This window comes from Panthera pardus, unplaced genomic scaffold (assembly GCF_024362965.1).
Source record: "Panthera pardus isolate Hobbes unplaced genomic scaffold, ASM2436296v1 HiC_scaffold_13, whole genome shotgun sequence".
Taxonomy (NCBI): domain Eukaryota; kingdom Metazoa; phylum Chordata; class Mammalia; order Carnivora; family Felidae; genus Panthera; species Panthera pardus.
The window spans coordinates 62,447,589-62,471,228 of record NW_026526688.1 but is presented as its reverse complement, the minus strand read 5'-3'; the positions used below and the strand labels follow the sequence as shown (position 1 = coordinate 62,471,228).

General features: G+C 37.4%; 1 protein-coding gene across 2 annotated transcripts in view; it reads left to right on the top strand.

Moving 5' to 3' along the window:
- TLL1 (tolloid like 1) overlaps positions 1–23,640 on the top strand; it is a 210,349-nt gene that overhangs the window by 27,572 nt on the left and 159,137 nt on the right. The window contains exon 2 of one of the 2 annotated variants that reach the window (XM_019441056.2): positions 4,638–4,743. The exons of the other annotated variant lie outside the window; for it this stretch is intronic. Within the exon in view, the coding sequence (XP_019296601.2) occupies positions 4,722–4,743 (22 nt within the window). The 5' untranslated portion in view covers positions 4,638–4,721. The remainder of the gene's footprint in view (positions 1–4,637; positions 4,744–23,640) is intronic. 2 annotated transcript variants of the gene reach the window in all.

The window sequence follows — 23,640 nt, the reverse complement described above, 5'->3', positions numbered from 1 at the left end:
TTGAGTATGCCTTGGAGTGTATCTTTTTATATCTTCTTTACCAGAGGCAATTTGATGATTAATAGTTCAGCTAAAATATAAATAACTGAGCGTACAAAGGGGAGGGGGAACCGATCATCATAGATCAGGCCCTCTTTCATACAAATGTACTATATGGCAGGCAATATTGTTCTTTTTTGAGGTTCTGGGAAACATATTAAATAATAGTAGCCCAAACTGGAATTTCCTTTTAATGAAGATGGTCTAAGGGAAAAAAAAAAGGGGGAAAAAAAAAGAAGAGAATAAGGAGCAACTCTTCAGACAGGATTCCATAACTACTGAGAACAGAGCAAGTCTCTTTCTACAGTTAAATCTTGTGGCTGGGACTGAATGTTTAAGATAATTGAGTGATCTGATGAACTACAGGTTTGTATCTTTCTTTGCCAGGTACTTAATTGTTCTCAGGAAGATGGCTCTTTTGAAGTGAATTTTGTGTTAACTGCTCATATTATTGACATTCTTAATGCTGAGGATTAGTCACCCCTCCTTCAATATTACCAGCTGGAAAACTGAGGCCCAGGAAGTCTGGCAGAGTGTCCTGAAGTTACACAAGAAAGGCGGAGCTGAACTAACATCTCAAGTGTCCCCTGTAGGGCATTTGTTTACTCAAAAGATATACATTATGTCAAAGTCAAAATGTAAGAGACAGAGACACAGACACACACACACACACACACACACACACACAGAGAGAGAGAGAGAGAGAGAGAGAGAGAGAGAGGGAGAGACGGAGACTGATCTCAGCAGGAATTATAATCCTGATGTGGAGAAAACTCCACTTGTCACTGTAAATACCGACCCAAATTAGTACTGTATTTGGGAACTGGCCAGAATGTTTGAAGGTGCATTTCAGTTTACGACTAGAGCTTGGCCCTAATGTGGGAAAATATTAATTGCCATTCAAAATCACTTTAAAAAGATGAATATCTGAGACACAAATACGGGATCGCCTTAAGCACAATAAACAAACAATTAAACCAATTATAATTTACCAGTGAAACTTCCAAGTGTTGAGAAATTGGCCTTGTTTCATGTATGGTGAAAGGCAGAGAATGTCAGAGTGGTTTAACTGTTTTCATCTGTGCTAAGAGGCTATGGCTGTGTTGAGCTGGAAGGGGGTCTCAGAGAGCATCTGCTGGGATGATTTCCTCCCCTTTGAGGGGCCCTGGGCTCTAAGAACTCTGAGGCAGTGCAGAGGGACCACTGAGGATGAAGATCTTCACTCTTCTAATAGAGCTTCTCTATTTTTGCCACATCTTGGCTTCTGTGACTTAGAAAACAAACTCAGAAACTCAACAACATAGTATTTTATATCTTGAAAGGAGTTTGGGTCCATGCATTTATTAAAACTAAGTGAGTATGCACTTAAGATTTCTGTTTTATTATATTTGTGTTTTATGTAAAAAACTAAACAGTTACCGAACTCAATTATAGCATGCTGAAGTATTTAGGGGGAGATGTGTTGATGCCTGTGATTTACTTGGAAGTGCACCGAAATAAGGTAGATTGTTGCTGGGATACATGATGAAGCAAGGATAGTCACGTATTAATGGTAAAATGTCGGGGGGAGGATTTATGGGTGCTCAGCCTATGATTCTTTCAACTTTGCTGGATGTTTGCTGTATGTTTGAAATTTTCCTTAATAAATTATTTAGGAAATAAACTCACCAGTATACTTTGACCCTCTCATTTTTGTAAGGGAAGAAAGTGAGATTCAGGGAGAATAAGGTTATGTTATTGACAGAGCAGGAACTAGAACCAAAAGATCTTCAAAGAACTGGTTGTGCTGCTTGTTTTACATCCAGATTTGAGCATTTGCCCCAAGATTTCTTTACGTAAATATCCAAAAAGTCATGAGTATTATCAAAGATGAAAAAAAGGCCTTTACAGGGTTATTGAAACTCCTACTTTTAGAAGGATTTCTTCTCCTCCCCCTCTCGTCCCCCCCTCCCTCCTGTTTCTTCCCCTCCTCTTCCTCTTCCCCCTCCTCCTCCTTTTTCTCCTTCTTCAATCTGTTTTTCATGCTGGTAGCATTGAGACAATTTTTGGGCTTCTTGTAGTGTTTAATACACTAGAAATGATTGTGAGCTTATATATTGTATGGTATTTCTGGGCCAACTTTCCATTCTGTTTTTCGTTTTATATAAATAAATGCATGTATTCTTTTGAAAGTATGGAAATGAAGTTAACATTTTAAGAAAAGGTCCATGAACTTTACATAGATTCTTCTAAAGCCTTTTCTGGGCAGAAAGTTGGTTTTGCCTCTGGTGTTTGACTGGTATAAGTCATGACGAAGGACCACCTACAAATGACTTCTCCTTTATTCTTGTGCTCTGCTAGAACATTTAGAGGGTAAGAATCTCTGGAGTCAAGCTTGCCTTAGGTTTAAATCCTAGTTATGACATTTCTAAATGTGAGTACCTGGAGAAGTTACTCAGATTATCTGATCTTTCTTTCTTGGGTATAAAATGGAGGTACTGATAGTACCCTACAGATTGTAGTATTCCATGACATCAGCCATCACAACTTTTATTAGTGGTAACCTTAGAATTTGCTAGTGAATGACTTATATATTTGCATTTTATATTTACATTTTGTTTCATTTATTTTACTCTTTATTTATAGCTGATATTTGCTTTCACAAGGGATTGTGCTTCTGAATATTTATAGGATTTGCTTCTTCCCTTGTCCTGTCAATAAAGCATACACACTCTAATTCTCCCAGTTGTTTGCACAAACCAACCATGAGTCATCTATAAAGCACATTTTAGTTAAAATTAGGTTTATTTCATAACTGTGTTGTCCTTTAAAAGATTTTTTTTTTCTTTCTCAGGTTTTAGTATCGATTACCACTTTTCAGTTTCCTCTTAGGTTTCCAAGATGTTAGAACTGTAGACTCGTACAAGTAAAAAATAAGAAATGTAGACTTCTAAAAGCGTGAGAAATTAAAATTTTAGTCATCAGTGTGACTTAAAAAAATTGCAATATAAAGACGCTACTTTTTCATAGTAAGTGAATAAAAACTTTCTTGTAGGTGCAATTTGAGACTAATGAAAATGTTGGCTGAAAAGTTGTTGGATAGGTATATTTTATCCACCCCAACCCAGTACGCGTGTGTGTGTGTGTGTGTATGTATATATATATATGCGTGTATATTAATACATAATATATACATAACAATACATGTAATGTATATATTAATACGTATAAGATATAAACATGTATATAATAGTAAATCATTTTAAAGAGAAAAAATTAGGCTTATATTTATATGGTTCAATAGTTGTGTAATGCTTTCTTTGTCTACCATTTGAAGCCCCTTTTTTAAAAAAATAATGTATATTTTATAGTTTCCATGAGTGGCAAAATGAGCTATGGTACAGAATTATAAAATTTGGTGGGTGGGAGGGAACTTTGAGATCATCTGGAATTCTAGATTTGCCATTTTTAAGTTTTATTTCTGGAAGTCTAAAAAAATACTTACATTTCATTATACTCTAATTACATCAAATTAGAATCTCTGTGAATGGGGACTGAATATAGGCCTACTCTTCAAAAGCTCCCTGGTGATCAGGGTCAGAATCATCCATCTGGTTGTGTGTGTGTGTGTGTGTGTGTGTGTGTGCGTGCGTGTGTGTGAGTGTTTTGTTTTTGCCAATATTTAGAAAGGAAACAGAGAATTGCTCTAGACCTTGGTGAAGTCACGGAACCATTTATCTTCAGAACTGAAACAGAATCTTGGTTTCCTCTTAAACCAGTGCTTTTTCCAGTCTCCTCCACAGCTTTCTTTTGGCTACTCCAGATGGTGTTATTTTTAATGAGTTTGTGTGGTCCCCAAAACCCTTGGAGTAGACCTCTCCTTGTAACTCAGGCCTTGTTTTGGTAGATGAGCCTTAGGGATAGCATACATTTGTGTTTCCTAAAGCACTGGGGAGTGAGTGAAGATGTTAGAATAGCTCCTGTATCCCTGAGCTAGTCTGGTCAAGCTCTTCCCTAGAGTTCTCCCAGGCCAGGATTAAGTGCAGTGCCACTTCCAGTTGGTGGCTCTGAGTTTAATGTAGCATATATTAATTATGTTAATTAACATTAACATAAAAATATGTTGAGTAATATATTGTACTTTATTCAGAAATGATGGGATGTATGTGTATTAAATTAGTTTAGCTATGGGATATCTATTAAATTATTTTAAAGATGGGAGAGTAAACAAAACAAATACATTCTGTAATGAAAGCTCATTTAAATTATTTTACCTATTTTATGATATTCATATGATTTTGTTCTTACCTATAAACAACAATATAATTCATTGACTTTCTGTATGTTTCAGAATTTTTTTAAATATGGAGGTGTAATATCATTCCATTAAAGCTCATTTCCAATGAATGGCAATATGGAACCATGTGTTTATAACCCTTTTATGATATATTCTTTGGAGAAATGCAGTTCATTCTAGGTCATCACCATTTCTTGCTGTGGTGGGATAATGTTATAGTCTCAAATGGCATGTGGCCAATCATGGATGCAGTGTTAGTGCCTCTTGAAGGCCTTGTTTAAAACACTCACTCTGGGATACTACTGTGCTTCTTTACTTCCAGACTGACCACTGCTCTAAGCAGTGTTGGGGCAATGCCTGGGCTGCCCGAGCCCTTGAAGTTCAAGAAGAAGCACCTGGACTTCTCATGATGGGAGGTCAGAGTCAATGTAAGTGACTTCCTAATTTGGGGGGCTAAATCCCTTCAGTGATTTTAGGTCTGTATGAAGTCAGCCATAGAAATGATTATTTTCAGTGTGTGTTTTATGTCATCATAATACACCCAAATATTGCCACTGACTTAAAATAAAACTTTAGAAGTATTTCTAAAGTAGTAAATTCTTATGCATCTCTGGTGAAAAGCATAGTTCAAAGATACAATTTTTTTTGTTTCATTATGATTTCCCATTGATATTTTCAATTCCTCCAAAATATTACTTTGAGGAAATTGGAGTTACTGGAAAATGTGCATCAATTAAAGTTTAGAGAAAACTTAGAGAATCTAATTTAAAATTTTCTTGGACTTTAAAGGTGAGCATAAATAGATTCATAAATGCTTAAGTGGGCAAAGCTACAAATTTATATTTTTGGAGATTGTTTTAATTCTGTTAGAGTTTGAGCATTGTTGAACATTGTTGCCCAGTACAGATTTATTTCCTTTTGAAGTTGTCACTTCATGAATTCCCAACCATGTAGGAATTCCCAAAGGTAATAGCTTAGTAAATTGTATCATAAAATACTTGGTATATGTACAAATGGATAACAAAAAATAGTAGAAATAATGTTCATTTGTGATAAATTACAGGGATTGAATTTTTCCTTTCGGGCAAAATAATGAAGTTACATTATGATGCATGTATTAAGATGGAATTTTCGTTATGAACAAAGAGGAGAAAATATTATATACTTCGAGTTTTATTCTCATCAAGTCCTGAGGATCCAAATATCTTTTCAAATAGTTTTTCTGTGTATAAGTTATAAAGTAATGGTATTTGAAGATAATGAGGAGATCATTTCTCTTGTACAGTTGAATTCTAGAGCTCTTACATAAAGTTATAATACTTCGTTATATAGGAGGGAAAAGAAGGTTCTACAGTAAGTAAAGATTCAAATTAGTTTCTATTTTTCTGTATAATGGCGTGCATCTAACTCTGACAAACAAATTTGGACTTATACAAAATTAATGTTTTATATATTGCTACTTCTTTAATTGAATCCATCCTATATAACATATTAAAATAGTGGATACTGGAAAGAACACGGTATATGAAGCAAAAAGCCCCAGATATATTTTAGGTGCCCGTTCCCCAGTTTACTAGAGTGTCATTTAAGTTCACTGAGTGCCTACCCTTCTAGATTGTGAGGATGAAATGAGATTACATATGTAAGATTACTTGGTTAACTATTACAGGCTGTAGAAGATTTGTTAATCTTTTGGGCGCAACACTTAGAACAAAACACTTCAGATCTGGGTATTTTATCCAGCAGCCTTAAGTAAGATTTTCTTTTTTGTATAACTTTTATTTTTAAAAAAGAGCAAGAAACAAAGTAATTCAAATATACGGTAGGCTGGAATGCATGGAATAACAACATCAAAATACTTAGGAAAGCAGCTTAAGCTACCCTGGCATGTCCCGGATCAGACGGTCTTTACCAGCCCTCCTCCCTCTCCCTCCTCTGCCCTCTTTCTAGCTTCCCCCTCTCCTCTCTGTCTTTCTCCATTCTGATTTTCCCCCTCCCATACCTTCCAAGGATGATGGGACTTCCTGCTTGTCTCCTGACCTTAGGTTTTATACCCTGCAGGCCCTCTCCTTCATCGATATTATATTGCTTAGACATCCTGGCAGGTTTTGTATAAAGTTTTTTGACATCTTTCCCTTGATGTTTCGTAGTAAGACAGGGTGAAGCTCTAAGCTGCTGGACCAGAAAAAGGAGAGCAGCCTTTGGTCCCCAGTGAGTAATAAAACCACAGGTGGTGTTGACAGGTGTAGTATAGTCACACTTCGGCTGAGATTCTTCTGTGGTTTGAAACTCCTTGGATGGATCTGTCCCTACCATTCATAATTCAAAGAAAAAAGTTTTTAAAACCACACCACATGTTTAGAATGAAAACTCGGGGAAGAACAGAAACAGAAAAGTAATGCATTAAAAAGGAAAAGTAAGCAGAGTTTGAGAAGATGCACATAAAAATCCGAATCTCATAAACAGATAACAGTCAAAGTTGGTTTTTTTTTTTGATTTGAGATGGGAGGAAAGCTCTCGGATGAGAAAGGCAAAGAGAACTCATTTTACCAGGGTAGCTGTGCTTGTCAGAGCTGATCCCAGAACAGCTGACTGGGGCTCTGAGAAACTGTATGTACCAGTTGACCTGGGCCGAGAGCACTGAGAAGGGAGAAAAAAGCCAAAAATGAATGGGTAACAGGAGGTAAGAAACTTATTTATCTTGGCGTTCATGATTTAAACATCTTAAATCAAGGGGAGTATCTGTTTTGAAACTCTTTAAACTTATTAGAATCAAATACTTGTGTGATTCTTTGTTACTGGTTGTTTGTTTTTGAAACCTGTAGTTGAAAGAGTGGTTTAGAAAGCTGGATATTTGCATGAATATTGTTTACCACTCTGTAATTACCCTAAGGCAGAAAATCGGGGTTGCTTTTCCTCTGTTCCCTTCATTTCTTTGTTATAATCATCCTTTTCCTTCCCCGCCTATCTTCCCATGTCTTTTCTTGCTCTCCTTCCTTGTTTTCTGTTCTCTGCCCCAAGATTTTAGAATGATTTCTATCGATGCACAAGCCCTAATTTGACCGTGGGACACCTCAGAAGTATTTTCCTTAAACGTACCCATCATAAGTAATATTATTTTAAAGGGGATTCATGTGCCACATTGAATTTTTATATTTTCTCTGTTGCATAAAGAGACTGATGTTGATAAAGACAAAAGTTAAACAACAGGGAATTAGTTCAATAATTTGGGCTATTTGTTAGCATTGATTTAGGATTTTTAAAACTTACATCTGTGTAAAAATTGGGATTTTGGAACGTGATCTTTAGACAGAGTCTGCCCTTTGAGGGTTATGATCTAGCAGTTAGCACAGAATTTGAAAGGGTTGTCCTCTGGTCATTGAGCTTTTTTTTTTTTTTTTTTTTTTGGCCTGTTCTTCCACATTTGAGTGATTCTTGAGGCTCTGTAGTGTACCTGTCAGGTAGGGATTAGCTAGCGTGTACTTGTCTTTGGATAAATTACAAAAACGTGCCACCTCTGAGCAGAAGAATCCTAGTAATGCACTTTTCCTTTCAGATGTGGCTTGGCACTGAGGCTGGGCTGGGTTTACGTCCCCTTTGTCACTCAGGATCTGTTGCACATGTATAAATAGTAGAATCATATGCAGTAGCCCTGCCTCCAAGCCATAAGGCTGTGAGAAAAATGGGAAATTTTCCCAAAAACATCATCAAAATCCCAAAATACAGCAGACACTTTCTTTCATTTAGTCAATAATAAGAAATGGCTGACTTTTGGAATTAGCAGATTATCAACATTTTAGCTATCAGTTTTCAAAGTTTTATAAGTAAACTATTTTAAGTATAGTCATATGATCTTAATTATTAGAAGAGGGAATCTGAAATATAAGAATTGTTTCTATACTATTTAATGAGGCATTGGGGTAGGAATATAATGCAATTTTTAAATGAAATTTAAATTTAAATAAGAGATTAAATTTTGAATATTGTCACAAGTCGAAGGGTTGGTGGCAGTAATTATGATTTGCCAGTCTTGTTAGCATTCCAGATTCTCAAATAACCTGGGAGCCTGTGGATTGCAGTGGAAATAAAATAGTGTGTGTGTGTGTGTGTGTGTGTGTGTGTGTGTGTGTGTCTAGTTTGATTATCTGTCTCCTTATTATCTATATCTGCTTTTTTATCAGGTTTTAAGGCCTTATTGAGGAGATAGTGAGCAGGATGCAAAGAGTTCCTGGTTAAAAACCTCATACTTAAAGCTGTGGTATTCCTCTTAATTGCATTTAAAAGCGTGAGTGGGTAGATAAAACCCCACAAGAAATGAAATTTGGCTATAATGTGATTGGCAATTTGCCCTTTCCCCTGGTTAAAGTTCCTATTTTATGGAATCAGGAAGATCACAGGGGATGGTAACATGGGGTGGGAAATAGGAGGCTACTCTGTTCAGGAAGCAGAAGCAGAAGGGTGGACCTGGAGTGTCATTTGGATCCAGTTTGCACAGTGTAGTGATGAAACCACCTGAGTTTCAGGGATCCCTGCTGTCGTTCTGGACATGGCAGCTGGCATTAGTGCCATATGCTGTCTTCATTGCTGTTTAAGCTGAGTGGACAGCCACCATCCAGCGGTGCCCTGTCAAAGCCAAGAGCTGGAGGCCAGACCCCAAGAAATCCCAGCCAGCCAGTTGTGTTGGCTGACTGTTGTTTCATTAACTTTGCAGAAATGGGACGTTGTGGTTTATACAATTGAACAAGTACAGTTCTGGACTCTACTTAGTAAGTCATGATAAGGTTTTATTGGACTAGATGAATGGAGTAGACTAGGTTTAGGTTATTCTTTTTTTTTTTTTTTTGATAAACCCCGATTTTATAAAAAATAAAAAGTAATAACTTTGGCCATTGACTATTCATGTTTAATATTTCGGTTTTGAAATGTGAATTTGTTACACTCCTCAGTTAGAAATTAGAACAGAACTATAAATACTGGAATTACTTTTAAGAATCAAAACAGAAAAAAAAAACGCAGGTACATTAAAATCTTAATTAAAAACTTTTGCGTACCATGAAGGAAAGCATGGGTTTTGGAAGATATATACTCAAATCAAGTCAAAGATATTTGCTTCCTCTTTCACTAATTTTTATTTCCTTAGATTGTGTTTTGTAGGAATAATGAATTTGTGATTCTTATGTGTGATACTGAGGAAGGACTTTTAAACAAGTTTAAAGTAAAACTGAAATAAAAATTATTAAGGTTATATCTACAACACATTAAGTATGTTTAATCTCTTTTAGAACTGTAAGGTTTAGCAAGTCTCTCTTTCTTTTTCTTCTTTCTTTCTTTCTTTCTTTCTTTCTTTCTTTCTTTCTTTCCTCCTCTCTCTCTCTTTCTCTTTCTTTCTTTCTTTCTTTCTTTCTTTCTTTCTTTCTTTCTTTTTTTCTTTCTAGTTGTTGTATTAACAGTTGTATAGGCCAAGTGACAACATCATTGTTTTTAATAAAATGGATTAATAGAAATGTAAGAGGATTAAGTATTTCAGGTTCTGGCTTCTATGCTTAATATGAGAATATTGGTTTGAAGCCAGTATATGAAACATGCTAATTTATTGGTACTTTGTTTGAAGTTGTGTAGATTACCTCCTCTGAGATTGTTCGCCTGGGGCCGTCAGTCTCAACCTGGAGTGATTGTGCCCCCAGGGGACATTTGGCAAAGTCTGGAAACATTTTTGGTTGTCACAGTTGGGGAGGTGGGCTGCTACCAGCATCTAAGTGAGTAGAGGGGGTCAGAGATGCTGCTAAAATCCTGCAATGCACAGGAAAGCCTCTCACAACAAAGGATTATCCAGTCCAAATGTCAGTAGTGCTGAAGCCAAAAACCTTGATCTAGGGGTGTTTACAATTTGGCTTCCTCCTTGTCTCTTTTCTTTTTTCCTTTTCCTTCTTCCCTTTTCCATTCCTCGTTCTTAAAGAGGCATGTGTAACTTGGTGAGGAGAGGAGTGACTGACTCTGTTTTGTGCTAAGGTAGTCTGTTCAGTCATTTCCCAAGGTGTGGTATTGTGCAGAATGAAAAGGGACTCGGGAGAGCTGTCCTGTAGCTCTAGCCCTGGGCATGTTTCTTAAACTCTTTCATTTCTTTGTCTCTCAAAATCAGAGCTGAACGGGATCTAAGGTTTCTTCTAGTCCAACAAAGTTAAAATAGTTTGGCTAGACAATTTATTCAGCCTGACATGAGTACCTCCTCTGTGTCAAATAACATGCTAGATTCTATGAGTGAAATGACACAGAAGACCAGAATATGTGGTTCTGATTTCTAAACGCCCACAGCGTAACTGAGGAGACAGATGTAAACAGATGTGACCATGCACTGTGATGAGCATTGTAATGGAAGTGTGATCAAAGTTCTGCAGGACAGGGGAGGACAGCTGCTACCTGAGGTAAACAGAGCTGGGTAGAACCTCATCAGAAGGAAAGTAGAATTTGACAGACTGTTGGAGGGTTAGATGAGGGATTTGCCAGAAGGCAGGAAGGGCATTGCAGGCCAAAAGAATGGCATAAACAAAGACGTAGAATTATGCCAAGTCTTGGAATATTCTCTAACTCTGCAAGGTTTCCGTATGGCTGGAACATTATCACTGCATAAAAATACTCTTCTTCTATTGCCTTAAAATATCAGAAATGTCCAAAAGAACCTTAAAGCTGAGAAAAGTAAACATTACCCCTTCGCCCTGGTCCTAACTCCTTGCCATTCACTCGTTTCCAATGTGTACACCCCAAGCACTGCCAGCCTCAGCTCCAGTCTGAGGATTCCCTCAGGCTCCTGGCTCTCCTACTTTACTTGTTTTAACTTGTGCCTCCTCTGCTGCTTCATTGCTAATGTTGTGGCTTGTGGTGCAGAAAAGTCAGGAACAACAAATCCAATTAAAAAAAAAAAGTGACTGATTTTTTCACCCCATCAAATACCCGTGAAATAAGTTTGAATTTGAAGAACCCCCTTGGGGCAATGGACTTGAGTAATTAGAACTGCTGATTTAGTTCACAAATGCAGGGGAACCAAGGGCAGTGTCATCCCATTCAGTTCTTCTAAAGTAGAGAGCGTGATGGCAGAGATCGCGCCAAGGCTTTTGGCACAAAGTGACAGTAGTTTTTGGCTTTGGGTGACCAAAATGCTGCTCGGCATTGCCGAACTAGTTGTTCGCAGCTTGGCTTAAGTCACCATCACACTCAGTTTTCTTTTGCAGCTGCGAAAGTCGGTATCCTCCTTCAGATTAGGTCATGAAAGGCAACAAGAGTATTGAAAGAAATTCGTCTTCCTACTGTCTGTAAAGAAGTAGACAAATTATACATGAGTTTTCCCTCAGCAAGTCTGACTTTTTCTCAGGAGAAGTGAATTGAAATGGAATAACTCTTTCTGTTGCTTTCCTTTGGAAATATCCAGATATAAAAAGAAGCTATGTAGTAGATATCACAGTGATGAGAGTTCAGGAAATGGGTCTTCTATTTCGAATGGGTCTATTTCGAATGGGTCTTCTATTTCGAATGGGTCTATTTCAAATGGGTCTATTTCGAATGGGTCTATTTCGAATGGGTCTTCTATTTCGAATGGGTCTATTTCAAATGGGTCTATTTCGAATGGGTCTATTTCGAATGGGTCTTCTATTTCGAATGGGTCTATTTCAAATGGGTCTATTTCGAATGGGTCTATTTCGAATGGGTCTTCTATTTCGAATGGGTCGACTCTCTGTGACACTTTATTTCTTGATTTCTGAACTTCTCCTTATAGAAATAAATCCTGTAATACCTGCTGCTGTTCATTCCTTAGGACTTAGGAAGTAATGTCTGTATTGAAGAAGTAAAAGGTTTTATAACACAAGTAAATATTTTTCCAACCTTGATGTCCGTTAGTGCCCTGTTTGTATGATTAAATTCTAAGTAGTCTGATAGTTGGCAACATCTTTTTTTTCCCCCACCAGAATGTAAAATTCATGATTAACTCTTCATTATGAATTTGTTTAAGCATCACTCAACCTAATAAATATCCCAGAAAAGAGCTGACTTGGCTGGAGTTGAATCAGTACAGCTTTGCTAATTTGGCCACTAAATTAAGCCAATACTTTTTAATCTCGATTGAGCTAAAGGGGAATGTTCAGAAATCAAGGCCTGGGTGTATTCTCCCAGAAATCACTGGAGTTTGGCTGTCTTCATCAGGTTGGTAAGAGGAGGAGAAGGTACAAATAAATGTGTTTAAGGCCAACGTGTCCCCTTTGATAGGTATAGAGCAGTAGTGGTAATATCAGAGGGACTATAATGAAGAATTAATGGATAAGCAATCATAAGTGTGATATAAGAGAACTGGAAATAGTTTGAGTTCTTAAACACTGTTCATCGTGCAACAGGTACATATTCTTTCGTCATCTATTAGATTTTGCTTTCTATATGAATAGTTATTTATTGCATGCTTGAGACCTGGAGTAGACAGTTTTATTGAAATAGTCATATTCATTTACATGCAGCCTGTGGCTGCTTTTGCATTACAATGGCAGACTTAAATAGTTGCAACAGAGAACATATGGTCCACAAAGACTAAAATAAAATATTTACTATCTTAATGTCTGTTGACCCTTGCTTTAAAGAAGTGCTTTTTGTAAACGCAAACTAATTTCTGTGATTTTGATAAATTCGCTCAGGGTTATTATTCTCCTAGGCAAAAGAAATTATTTTCTTTCAAAGAAGTGGAACCCCAAATACTTTCTTTGCATCTTGTTTGCTCATACTTGAGAAATTCTTTAAAAATGCAAATGTTGAAATAAAATGTATAAGGAAATATGTTGTTTAGCTCATAAGCACTCCAGAAAAAACATAGGCATATAGTAGTGTGGTGACTGTAAAGTGATCTTGAATAGTATGTCACCAGTTATATTTGGGAAGTGAATAGATAACAGTCACAACAGCAAATGTTTATAAAGTACTAATTCTGTGTTAGGCACTGTTCTAAGTACTCTTTATGATTCCTTTCTTCAGCAACTCTTTGAAGTAGGATAATTATTATCCTTAGTTTATAGATGACATTTTTTACTTGTGAATACATTTAAAGACTTAAACTTGTAAGAAAGACAACTAATAAAATACCATTTATAATTTATTTCATGGATTTATTGATACAAATGAATGCTTATGTTTCTTGAGATTATAAAGCCAGGTCACTGTATCCCATGACTAAAGTATTAAGAATGACAGAGAACTGTTTTAATGAACTTAGGAAAGTTATCTTGAATTGTAATTTGGTAGTTTGCAGTTCTGAGCTTAATTTAATTTTTAAGCTTAATTTAATTTTTTACACAGTTAGATTTCTACTGGGTTTATTTTTCTCTTCCTTCAAAGTTAATGCATTCAAGTGTGCCCATATTGGAGACTGCAGTGGCTAGCCTTATATTCTTCATGGGGTTGTTCTCAGTTCATTCTGAGATACTGCACTTACAAAGAGGAAGTGGCCTGAGGCAAAGCCACGTTTCTTGCAGGTGGTAGATACTTGAGAAGCACAGGATACAGTCCCCTCACTCTATGGCTTTTGGTAGGAAAACAGGTGCTATCCTAAGTTCATCAGTAAGGATGTCGGAAGAGTGACCAATAGAGTTTGACTGTAAGCAGATGAACCCATGGAGAGAAAGTCAGAGAAGGGTTGGACATCCTGGAGTAGGTAGTGAGATACCTGCTTACATACCACCTACCATCTCCGCCTACTTGGAACTTGTCTTGGGGAAGGACTAAGATTACAGTGAAAAGAGGTGAGGAGGACAGGCCAGGAATGCTACCAGAGACACCCGAGACCAGGAATTTCCCTCTTAGTCCACACTCATGTGAATACTCGCCCCTGCCCTTCTTCCTTTTCTTGAACCTATAGCACTGCTATTTCACCTCTTCCACAGATCACCATAAGCTTGTGAGTCTGAAAATGTTACGCACCCTGTTCCTGGTATTACCCGTCTCTTCCAGATTGGTTCTTTCTACTGGGACATTCTCAATTTTGTGTGTAGAAAGTGAGTATCTCTAACAGAAAGTACTCCTCCTCCCTGACTCTCATCATCTTTATAAAGTTCTGTGCAGCTGCTTACATTGAGACAAAAGGGTAGGTTCCTAAATACGTGTCGCTTACAAACCTTTCAGATTGAGGGTACTCAGCATCTGCAATAACCTTGCCTAAGTCAGAAGGCAGAGCTCAGGTGTGAGGCTCCAAATGGAGACTGCGAATGGGAAGTGAGTACTGCGTTTAGTGTAATCCGAATCACAATTCAGATACCTTCTTGTACTTTAGAATTGGTTTGTAGTCGGGGCGCCTGGGTGGCTCAGTCGGTTGAGCGCCGACTTCGCTCAGGTCACGATCTCGCGGTCTGTGAGTTTGAGCCCCGCATCGGGCCCCTGTGCTGACAGCTCAGAGCCCGGAGCCTGTTTCAGATTCTGTGTCTCCCTCTCTCTGACCCTCCCCCATTCATGCTCTGTCTCTCTCTGTCTCAAAAATAAATAAACGTTAAAAAAAATTAAAAAAAAAAAAAAGAATTGGTTTGTAGTCTAGTGTTATTAAAGAGAGTTGGAATTACTTGTCAGAAAAATATTTTAAAAGAATTTAATAATCATTAAATCATCATGTATATAATTATGTATTAATTATAAGTATATAATTATTAACGCATTAATAATACATTTACATACATTAAAATCAGCAAAGTTTTTGTGTTCCCTTGACTGTGACAGAAGCCTTCCGTGTTGTGTGTGTGGATTTAAAAATTTAAATCTGCTGCACTGTGGAATAAACTGTGACACTGAACTGCTTGATGTATGGAAAGCTCCGGTGTCAGTGTTGGGCAGAGAGAATACTGCACTTAACTGTACAGTAAGATGCTTATTTTCCCTCGGTACGTTTACTGCTTCCGATTAGAATGTTAAAGTGGCTTTAAGTATATGAAACTTCTCAAATTCTTGTATAAGACTTCACAAATTTATATGGCACTATACGTGTCCCAAACCCTCAAACCAAAACCTGAAAACCAAACCAAAAACAAAACCCTAGCATTTTTCTCTTCTGTGTCTTATTTTTAAAGCTTCCTTTGCATGCTGCTGGTGGTGTGGATTGTGGTGGTGGGTACTTAGAGCACCAAGTAATTACCTCAGTTTCATTTTCCATAATTGTTCAGTAAGCTCACTTCCCTTATCTGATCAGTTTCTCCTCATAGACTCGCCGAGATGTTATCTGGGTGTCTGGGGGCAGGGAAGGGAGGCTGTTTTGTGACATCCCCATCAGATCTGAGCATCATCCAGTGCTCACACTGGTCTGCTTGGGGGAGACAATTCTGGGCTTGTGCCCACTGCTATTTTCTTGGCTGGAGTTCACTGTGGAAATCAGGGATGATGAACGCATGTCCCTGCTGACGCAACCATTGTTTAAAAGCCCAAGGTTGACAGTCCATCCGTTCTGGCAGTCTGTCTTTTAGTTTTTAATTTCAGGATCACTTTGATGATCTTTATACTCCGTGATCAACTACCTCTGTATCCTGCTAAGGGCATGGGAGAAATACCCCTGAATACCTTCCTTGACTCATGAGGGTTTGAGAGGAGCTTGGGGGTACTAACTGGTGTTTTACTCTGGCTCGGTGGCCCCAATTGGAATAGATCCACTTGACTGTCACTTTCCTTCTGGATTTTCTAGCCCGCTCAGCATTCAGCTTTTCTTTTAGCATGCTGAGCAACCCCCCCTCCCCTGTACCCTTTGCTATCTCAACACTCTTGATGACTGAGTCCCCTACTGCTTTTCTTTATCCTTCAAATTTCTAGGAGCTCCTTTTATTTCTCCTTTCTGTGTTGCTGGAAATTCCCCTAAGTCATATCCACTGCCTTCTCAGGGTGGCATTCATCCTCACTCTTTAAGTGCAGAATGCCTGCTGGGAGACACTCTTTATCATAGAGGAAATAATTTTAAAAATACCATGGTGTTTTCAGAATCGTTTCTGTAACCTCTGATATGTGACTTACACTGACTGTTCTAGTCCTGGCAACTACAAGTCAGAGGATAAGCCTCCGTGTCAGGTAATGATTCAGATGTCTTTTAAAAGGTACAGAAGCCGTGCTTAGAAATCAGGCACAAAGACCTGACGTCCAGCTTTAAGAGAATGACCCGGGGAGCTAAAGGCAGTGAGGAAGAAGTTCACTTGAAAAGAAAAGGCAAGAGATTTTTCTCCTTGCTCTGTACCACATGTTTTCATTATAGTAATTGTTGATTTCATTCCAGCAGACTCTGGGATCACCTCTAGCCAATCTCTTGATGGCCACATCCCTTTCTTAGTGCCCTCTAGAATCTAATTGTTAAATTATTTTTCAAGTTTTTATTCAAATTCCAGTTGGCTAATATACAGTGTAATATTAGTTTCAGGTGTACAATATAGTGATTCAACACTTCCATACATCACCCGGTGCTCATCACAACAAGTGCCCACCTTAATCCCCATCCCCTGTTTCACCCATCTCTGCCCCCCCTGCTCTGGTAACCATTAGTTTGTTCTCTATAGTTAAGACTCTGTTTCTTGCTTTGCCTCTCTCTCTCTCTCTCTCTCTCTCCTTTTTTTGTTTTTGTTTTGTTTTGTTTTGTTTCTTAAATTTCACATGAGTGAAATCAAATGGTATTTGTCTTTCTCTGACTCACTTATTTCACTGAGCATTAGACTATCTAGCTCTATCCATGTCATTGCAAAAGGGCAAGGTTTTGTTCTTTTTTGCGGCTGAATAATATTCCATTGTATACCAGATCTTTTTTTTTGTTTGCTTCAAGTTGTTTTTATTAAAATTTAAAAAAATATTTATTTAATTTTGAGAGAGAAAGAGACACAGAGCACGAGTAGGGGAGGGACAGAGAGAGAGAGAGAGAGACAGAGACAGAGACGGAGACAGAATCTGAAGCAGGCTCCAGGCTCTGAGCTGTCAGCACAGAGCCCGACACGGGGCTCAAACCCATGAACCGTGAAATCATGACCTGAGCCAAAGTCAGACGCTTAACCGACTGAGCCACCCAGGTGCCCAGTTTCAAGTTTTTATTTAAATTCTAGTTAAATAACGTATAGTACGATATTGGTTTCAAGAATAGGATTTAGTGATTCATCACTTACGTATAACACACAGTGCTCATCACAACAAGTGCCCTCCTTAGTATCCATCACCCAGTTAGCCCATCTCCTGCACACCTCCCTTCCAGCAACCCTTGGTTTGCTCACTGTATTTAAGAGTGTCTGATGGTTTGCCTTCCTTTCTCCTATGTCCCCTCTTCCCATATGCTCATCTGTTTTGTTTCTTAAATTCCACATATGAGTGAAATCATATGGTATTTGTCTTTCTCTGACTTGTTTTACTTAGCATAATATACTCTAGCTCCGTCTACTTTGTGGCAGATCTAATACATTTTAATGTGTTTATCACAATGGCCACAGGATCCCCTAATGAACGATAGCCGTAGTATTTCTTATTGCTTCAAAATACATGGAAGCTACTAGTGGGAAATGGAATGAACTGAAATTCTCTTTTTCCTTTGTTCCAGAAAGTCCGTATTCTGGGATCTGATGTTTTGTTGAAGATAAAAATAAGAATTTTAAAAAGAATTTTAGTAACTTAATAATTTAATTTTTGATTAATAGTAGATGATATTTCTTGAGGGCCCGAGCTGTTTCTGGCACTTGGTGTAAAAATTTTCCGGTGTTAAAAACAATAGTGACAGTGGTTATTCCCATTTTGCGATGAAGAAACTGAAAATCAGAAAGGATCAGTCATAAAACTGAAAAGAAGTGGGATCGGGATTAAAATTTACATCTGTCTGAAGTCAACACCCCTGCCTTTTCAAGTTATTAAGCTTCAGTAAATAGATCATGTTAGAAGTAGCTCTGTGACAAAAGACCTTGTGACAAATAATGTTTGTCGCTTAGTTCCCTCAGGAACATGCCGAGGGAGTGATGCGGGAAGAGTCCACATTACTTGTCTGACATCAGTCTCTTTTGCTGTAGCAATATATCAATTTAATGCAGTACTGACTTCATGCACGTGATCTAAGTTCAACCTGTTTTAGGCCTTACTATTTTAAAAATAAAACTCAGATGTGGGAAACCAGACAAAATGAACATACAGCTTAGTGAATTAGAAGGTGTAACCACTACCCAGGTCAAGAAGTAGAACCATGCCCCTGGCTCCAGAAGCCGTCCACGAGCTCCACCCCGGTCAGAGGCCTCTCCTGTTCTGCCCATGTAATAACCACTTTTCCCTATGGCTTTATCAGCTATGAGTGCATTCCTAGACACTGTAGTTTAGTCTGGCCCATTAAAACTGTGATAGATCTTTGAAGTCTCTTAATCTACAGGTTCCCCTTCAATCTTGTTCTTTCCCTTGTAATCTCCTTCAGTAAGAACTTGTACCCTTTAAGTGTTATAGTTTACCCTAATCTACGTTTTGCTGATTTGGAAACTTGTGGTGCATTCAGCCTGTTCTTCCGCGTTCTAGATTTCTTGCACTTAGCAACCGGATCCAGACGTATAATCAGACTCAAGTTACATCTCTCTGGTGGTATATGTTCCTTTTATCAGGAGGCAGGCACATCATGTCTAGTTTTAACTTTTTGTATTAGTAGCTGTTGACACTTAAGGCCTATAATAATTCCATTAATTCCTCGAGAGTTACAAAAATGGTCATTCTTTTTCGTTTATATAAATGATTTCATAAAATATTTTTTTCTCATTTATTTTTTGGCTAGTAGTCAGAGGTACAGTTCATATAGGAAAGGCACAATAAATGTTTGAATCTTTCCCTTTACTTACATGGTTTTGAAGACAATAATTTCAATTTCTGTCATCCTCTAAAAGTGACCAATTACTATTTTAAAAATCATAATTAACTAATTTGCACACATTTGATATATTTTATTTCACAGCAATTAAATAAAATTGAGAATCTGTCTTCCTTTATACTGCTTTTAAAACTTAAAAAAAAATTTTAACGTTTATTTATTTTTGAGACAGAAAGAGACAGAGCATGAATGTGGGAGGGTCAGAGAGAGAGGGAGACACAGAATCTGAAGCAGGCTCCAGGCTCTGAACTGTCAGCACAGAGGCCAACACTTGAACTCATGAGCTGTGAGATCATGACCTGAGCTGAAGTCAGACACTTAACCAACTGAGCCACCCAGGTGCCCCTTAGTTGAATGTTTAGCCTTCTGGATTAATTTTCTAATTACTTTTTCTTTTGTTTTCCCATTTTCCATGTGCTATAGACTGTTTGTGTTCTCTCAAACTTCATGTATTGAAACCCTAATTCCCAATGTGATGATATTTAGCAGTGGGACCTCTGGGAGGTAGTTTAGTGATGAGGGTGGAGCCCTCATGAATAGGATTTGTGCCCTTATAAAATAGACCACAGAGAGCTCCCTTGCCCCTACCTCCATGTGAGAACGCAGCCTGAATTTGGCCTGCTAACAACCAGGAAACTGGCTCTCAGCAGACATTGAAACTGTCGGCGCCTTGCTTTTGGACTTCCCAGCTTCTAGAACTGTGAGAAACGAATGTCTGTTGTTTATAAGTTACCCGGTCTGCGGTATTATAGCAGCCCCAAAGGATTAAGACTCCATCTCTATGTCTTTTGTTTTTTAAACATAATTTTCATGCACTAGAGGTTGCCTTTTAAGTTTACAGTTTGATATGTTGACAAATGTATGCAGTCCTTAAGCTGGCACCACAATATCCCACCCCAGCCCCCATTCCCTGTGCTCCTTTGTAATCAGTCCGTTTCCCCACCCTTGTCTTCTGGCAACCTTGACTCTGTTTTCCGTTCCTAGAGTTTCCCCTTAAAATCACTGTTCTTCTGTTCTTCTATCTTGCAGGTTTTTGCAACTTGCAGATAGTTTTTTTTTTACCTACCTTTCTACTAAATATTTTATTTAAGCTATATTAAAATTTTTTCTAACATCTTGTTTCATGGCTAGAATGTCATTTTATCTGTCTATGGATATTAATTATGGTTTCCTAGAAGTTTTTCTGTATTTCCTCGGAGTTCCCTTTATTCTTTGCTTTGCTCTTCCCCCTGCACCCCCCACCCCCAAGTTGATTATGTTTCTTAGATGTCTGATGGTTCTTAACTATCCAATTATAATAAGTGTCAAGTGCTAAAATGCAAATTGGAAGTTCTGTGTGCCTGGGTGGGTCTTGCAGGATTTGGGGCTTCACTATAGAGTGATTATAGGACTAGCTGGTCATTCACTGGTAACTGCAAAATTATCTGTAAATGTGTTTCTTAGTGTTGGCATGCTACCTTCAAAGAAAGAGTCACTAGTGTCTGTCCTAGTATTATGAGCCTCCAATCTTATAAATTTGGGGCAAGAAAAGGGGACTATGGATCTTATTGATGACCATGCAAAATATCACTTAACCATCGTGTTTTGAATATCACTTCTCATCCTGGGTTTATTCTGTGTTTAGTGTCCCCAAATCTGACGTCTAATTGGCTCAGTTTCTTCAGAATCTATAAAACTTTTATTCTTCTGGGTAGCTTGACAGATCTCAATGGGGTAGGGTCTGGGAACTCAACCATTTTTTAAACAGATTTTAAGATGACCCAACTGTTTTCAGCCCAGGTTCATCTCAGCCTTCCACTATACTTGGAACTTTACATCGTTGAACATTTTGAGGGTTCCACAAGGCAAATTGGCTTATTCCCTCTTCATTAATTCTGTGAAGCTTATCTTTCTTCCACTCTACTAAGTCACTTACTCTCCTTTTATCTGCTTACTGTTTGGGTTACAGATATTTGTAAGTTTCAGCCTAGATGGTGTCTAGACTTTTCTTTCTTGTTGTATTTATTGCTTAGGGGGAGTTTTGGGAGTTTAAGTGTATGGAAATGTCTTCACACATCCATCTTGAAATGAGAAGTCTGCACCCTAAATACCCCTGTGGACTTCTTATATATAAACTGTAGTCTTTTGTGGCATTTGACACAACGTACTACTATTGCTAGAATTTCTTTCCCTTTGGCTTTCCTGGTTTTCTTCACTCTTATTCTTGTATGTCTACCTTATTCTTTTGTTTATTCTTATGATGCCACTTCCATCCATATTATGTCTTAAACATGGATAGAATTCTGGGTTTTAAAATTATCAATTTTCTGTCTTTCCATCAGTGATCACTTAGACTATCATATTGAGCTGTAACCAAACAGTAGTTCTAGATTTCCATCTTCCTACTGGGCATTTTTATTTATGTATTCTACCCATTTTAATAAAAGTCAAATAATAAAATTAAAGATCTCTTCCTTACCAAATCAGCTTCTCCTCTTCACATTGCTAAACCAGGACACTACAATTTTCCTATGCAATCAGGCTTGATATTTTAGAATTGCCTTTAATTACAGCCTGCACATTTAATTGGAAAGTGAAGCAATCCATTTGATTCTTTCTTCAAAACTATATGTGATTGCATTCCATGTTTTCTTTCCATTGCTGCTGCTTGAATACAATTTGAGTTATTTTTTCCTTTATTATTCTTATTATTCTAGTAAGAGATATATATCACACATTTGTATAAGTAAAGTAATCTGTTGGGTGTAAATTCTATCAAACCGATATCAGGAAGCTGAAATTCCTAAGAACTGTACAAAATAATTTTGTCTCTCTCTCTCTCTCTGCACATATGCACACACACATACACACATACACAGTGTAAAAATAACCAAGAGATTGGTAATTTTATGATGAATAAACTGGTTGTATGAGGAGGATAAATTTATTTTTTAATTTGTTCAAGAAAAGAAGATTTAACATTAATATGTACATGTGTAAACTAGAAACTTTTAAGGAAAATAGCATGAGATTTTTGCCCTTCTAGACATTCCTGTCTATATTTTTGTTAAGACAGACATGATGTGGATATGTAACCTTTTACATATCTTGTGTCATCTATTTTCTTACAGAGCAGAATGCACATAGGCAAACTCTATTATCTATGTGGGTCTTGCAGATACAGTATTGGATGGGGACAGACTCCCTTGCATTTTGTAAGCATTCACCATTTATTGGGTTGTTTCTTCTTGGTATTCTATATCCTGCTGTAAATGTTATACATTTGCTCAGTCCTGTCTCTTAGAATCGCTTATCTTACTATTCTATATACAGAATAATTCAGAATTTAACATGATTTTGTTATACCAGAGATTCATGATCACTCTACATCATTTAGATCTGAGAATAAGACATATTTTCTGTATCTTCAGAGCTTTGTAGTTGGCTCAAAGTCATATAAAAGCTTAAAACAGATGCCTTCTTGGTACTTAAACTTGAAACATGTGATTTTTTTTTCTTTTTGGTGACTTTTGTTCTACTGTCCTTACTTCTGAACCTAAAGCATTTGCTAAATATCACTTTGTTATTATAATGATGCAAAAAAAGATTCTGCTCCTTATTTGCCAGTTATAAAAGAGAGGCCTTGAGAAAGTGTAATACCTATGAGGTCCTATAGAATAAAGTGAGCTTGTTCCAATGATGAGGCAAGAATTAAATTTCAGGAGAAAAGTGGAGGTAAAATGAAGACAAGAAATTGAGCATAAAGAGAGCATATACCAGGAGTGAGTGAAACAGAAGTACAAGCCATTATAGAATCTGTGAGGAGGGAAACAGAGAACAAAATATTTAATGAATGATGAGGCTTAGACATATTTTAATAATTCATTGTTGGTGAAATTTAGCAATTGATCTAACTTAGAATGACACCTTAACAAATCATTGGGATTTTTATAGCCCAATGCCAACCTGAAAATGTATTTAAGTTTGAAGTATATCCATTTGAAAAGGAACCTAAAATTAAGTTAAAAATAGGAAATAATTGCCTGGACAAAGTACTCCCACATGCAGAGAGTAAACGTTATAACCAATACCTAATGTTTATTAGCTTGTCTGCCTTCCTTCCTTTCCTCATTCCTTTTATTCTTTCTGTTTTTTATTTTTTAGATTTTATTTTACTAGATCATAAAACGTAATTATGGTACTCAGGTTCTTTTTCCTGTTATTTCATTCTCCTTTCCTGTTACCTTGACTTTTTAAAATTTTTGGATTTTTTAAAATTTGGGAGCTCTTAAATAAAAAATGAGGAGAAACAACATTTTTTATTTGATTCGTATGGTAGCATATGCATTTTTTTAAGCCACTGGACTTCAGGTTGTGTTAGAATAATGGCCTTAGGAGTTCCTCCGGCCTGAGTTTAAGTCCTGGCCGGGACACTTACTAGCTGTATAATCTGGGCCCAGCTGCTTTTTCCTCTGTTGGCTAAGAATAGCAA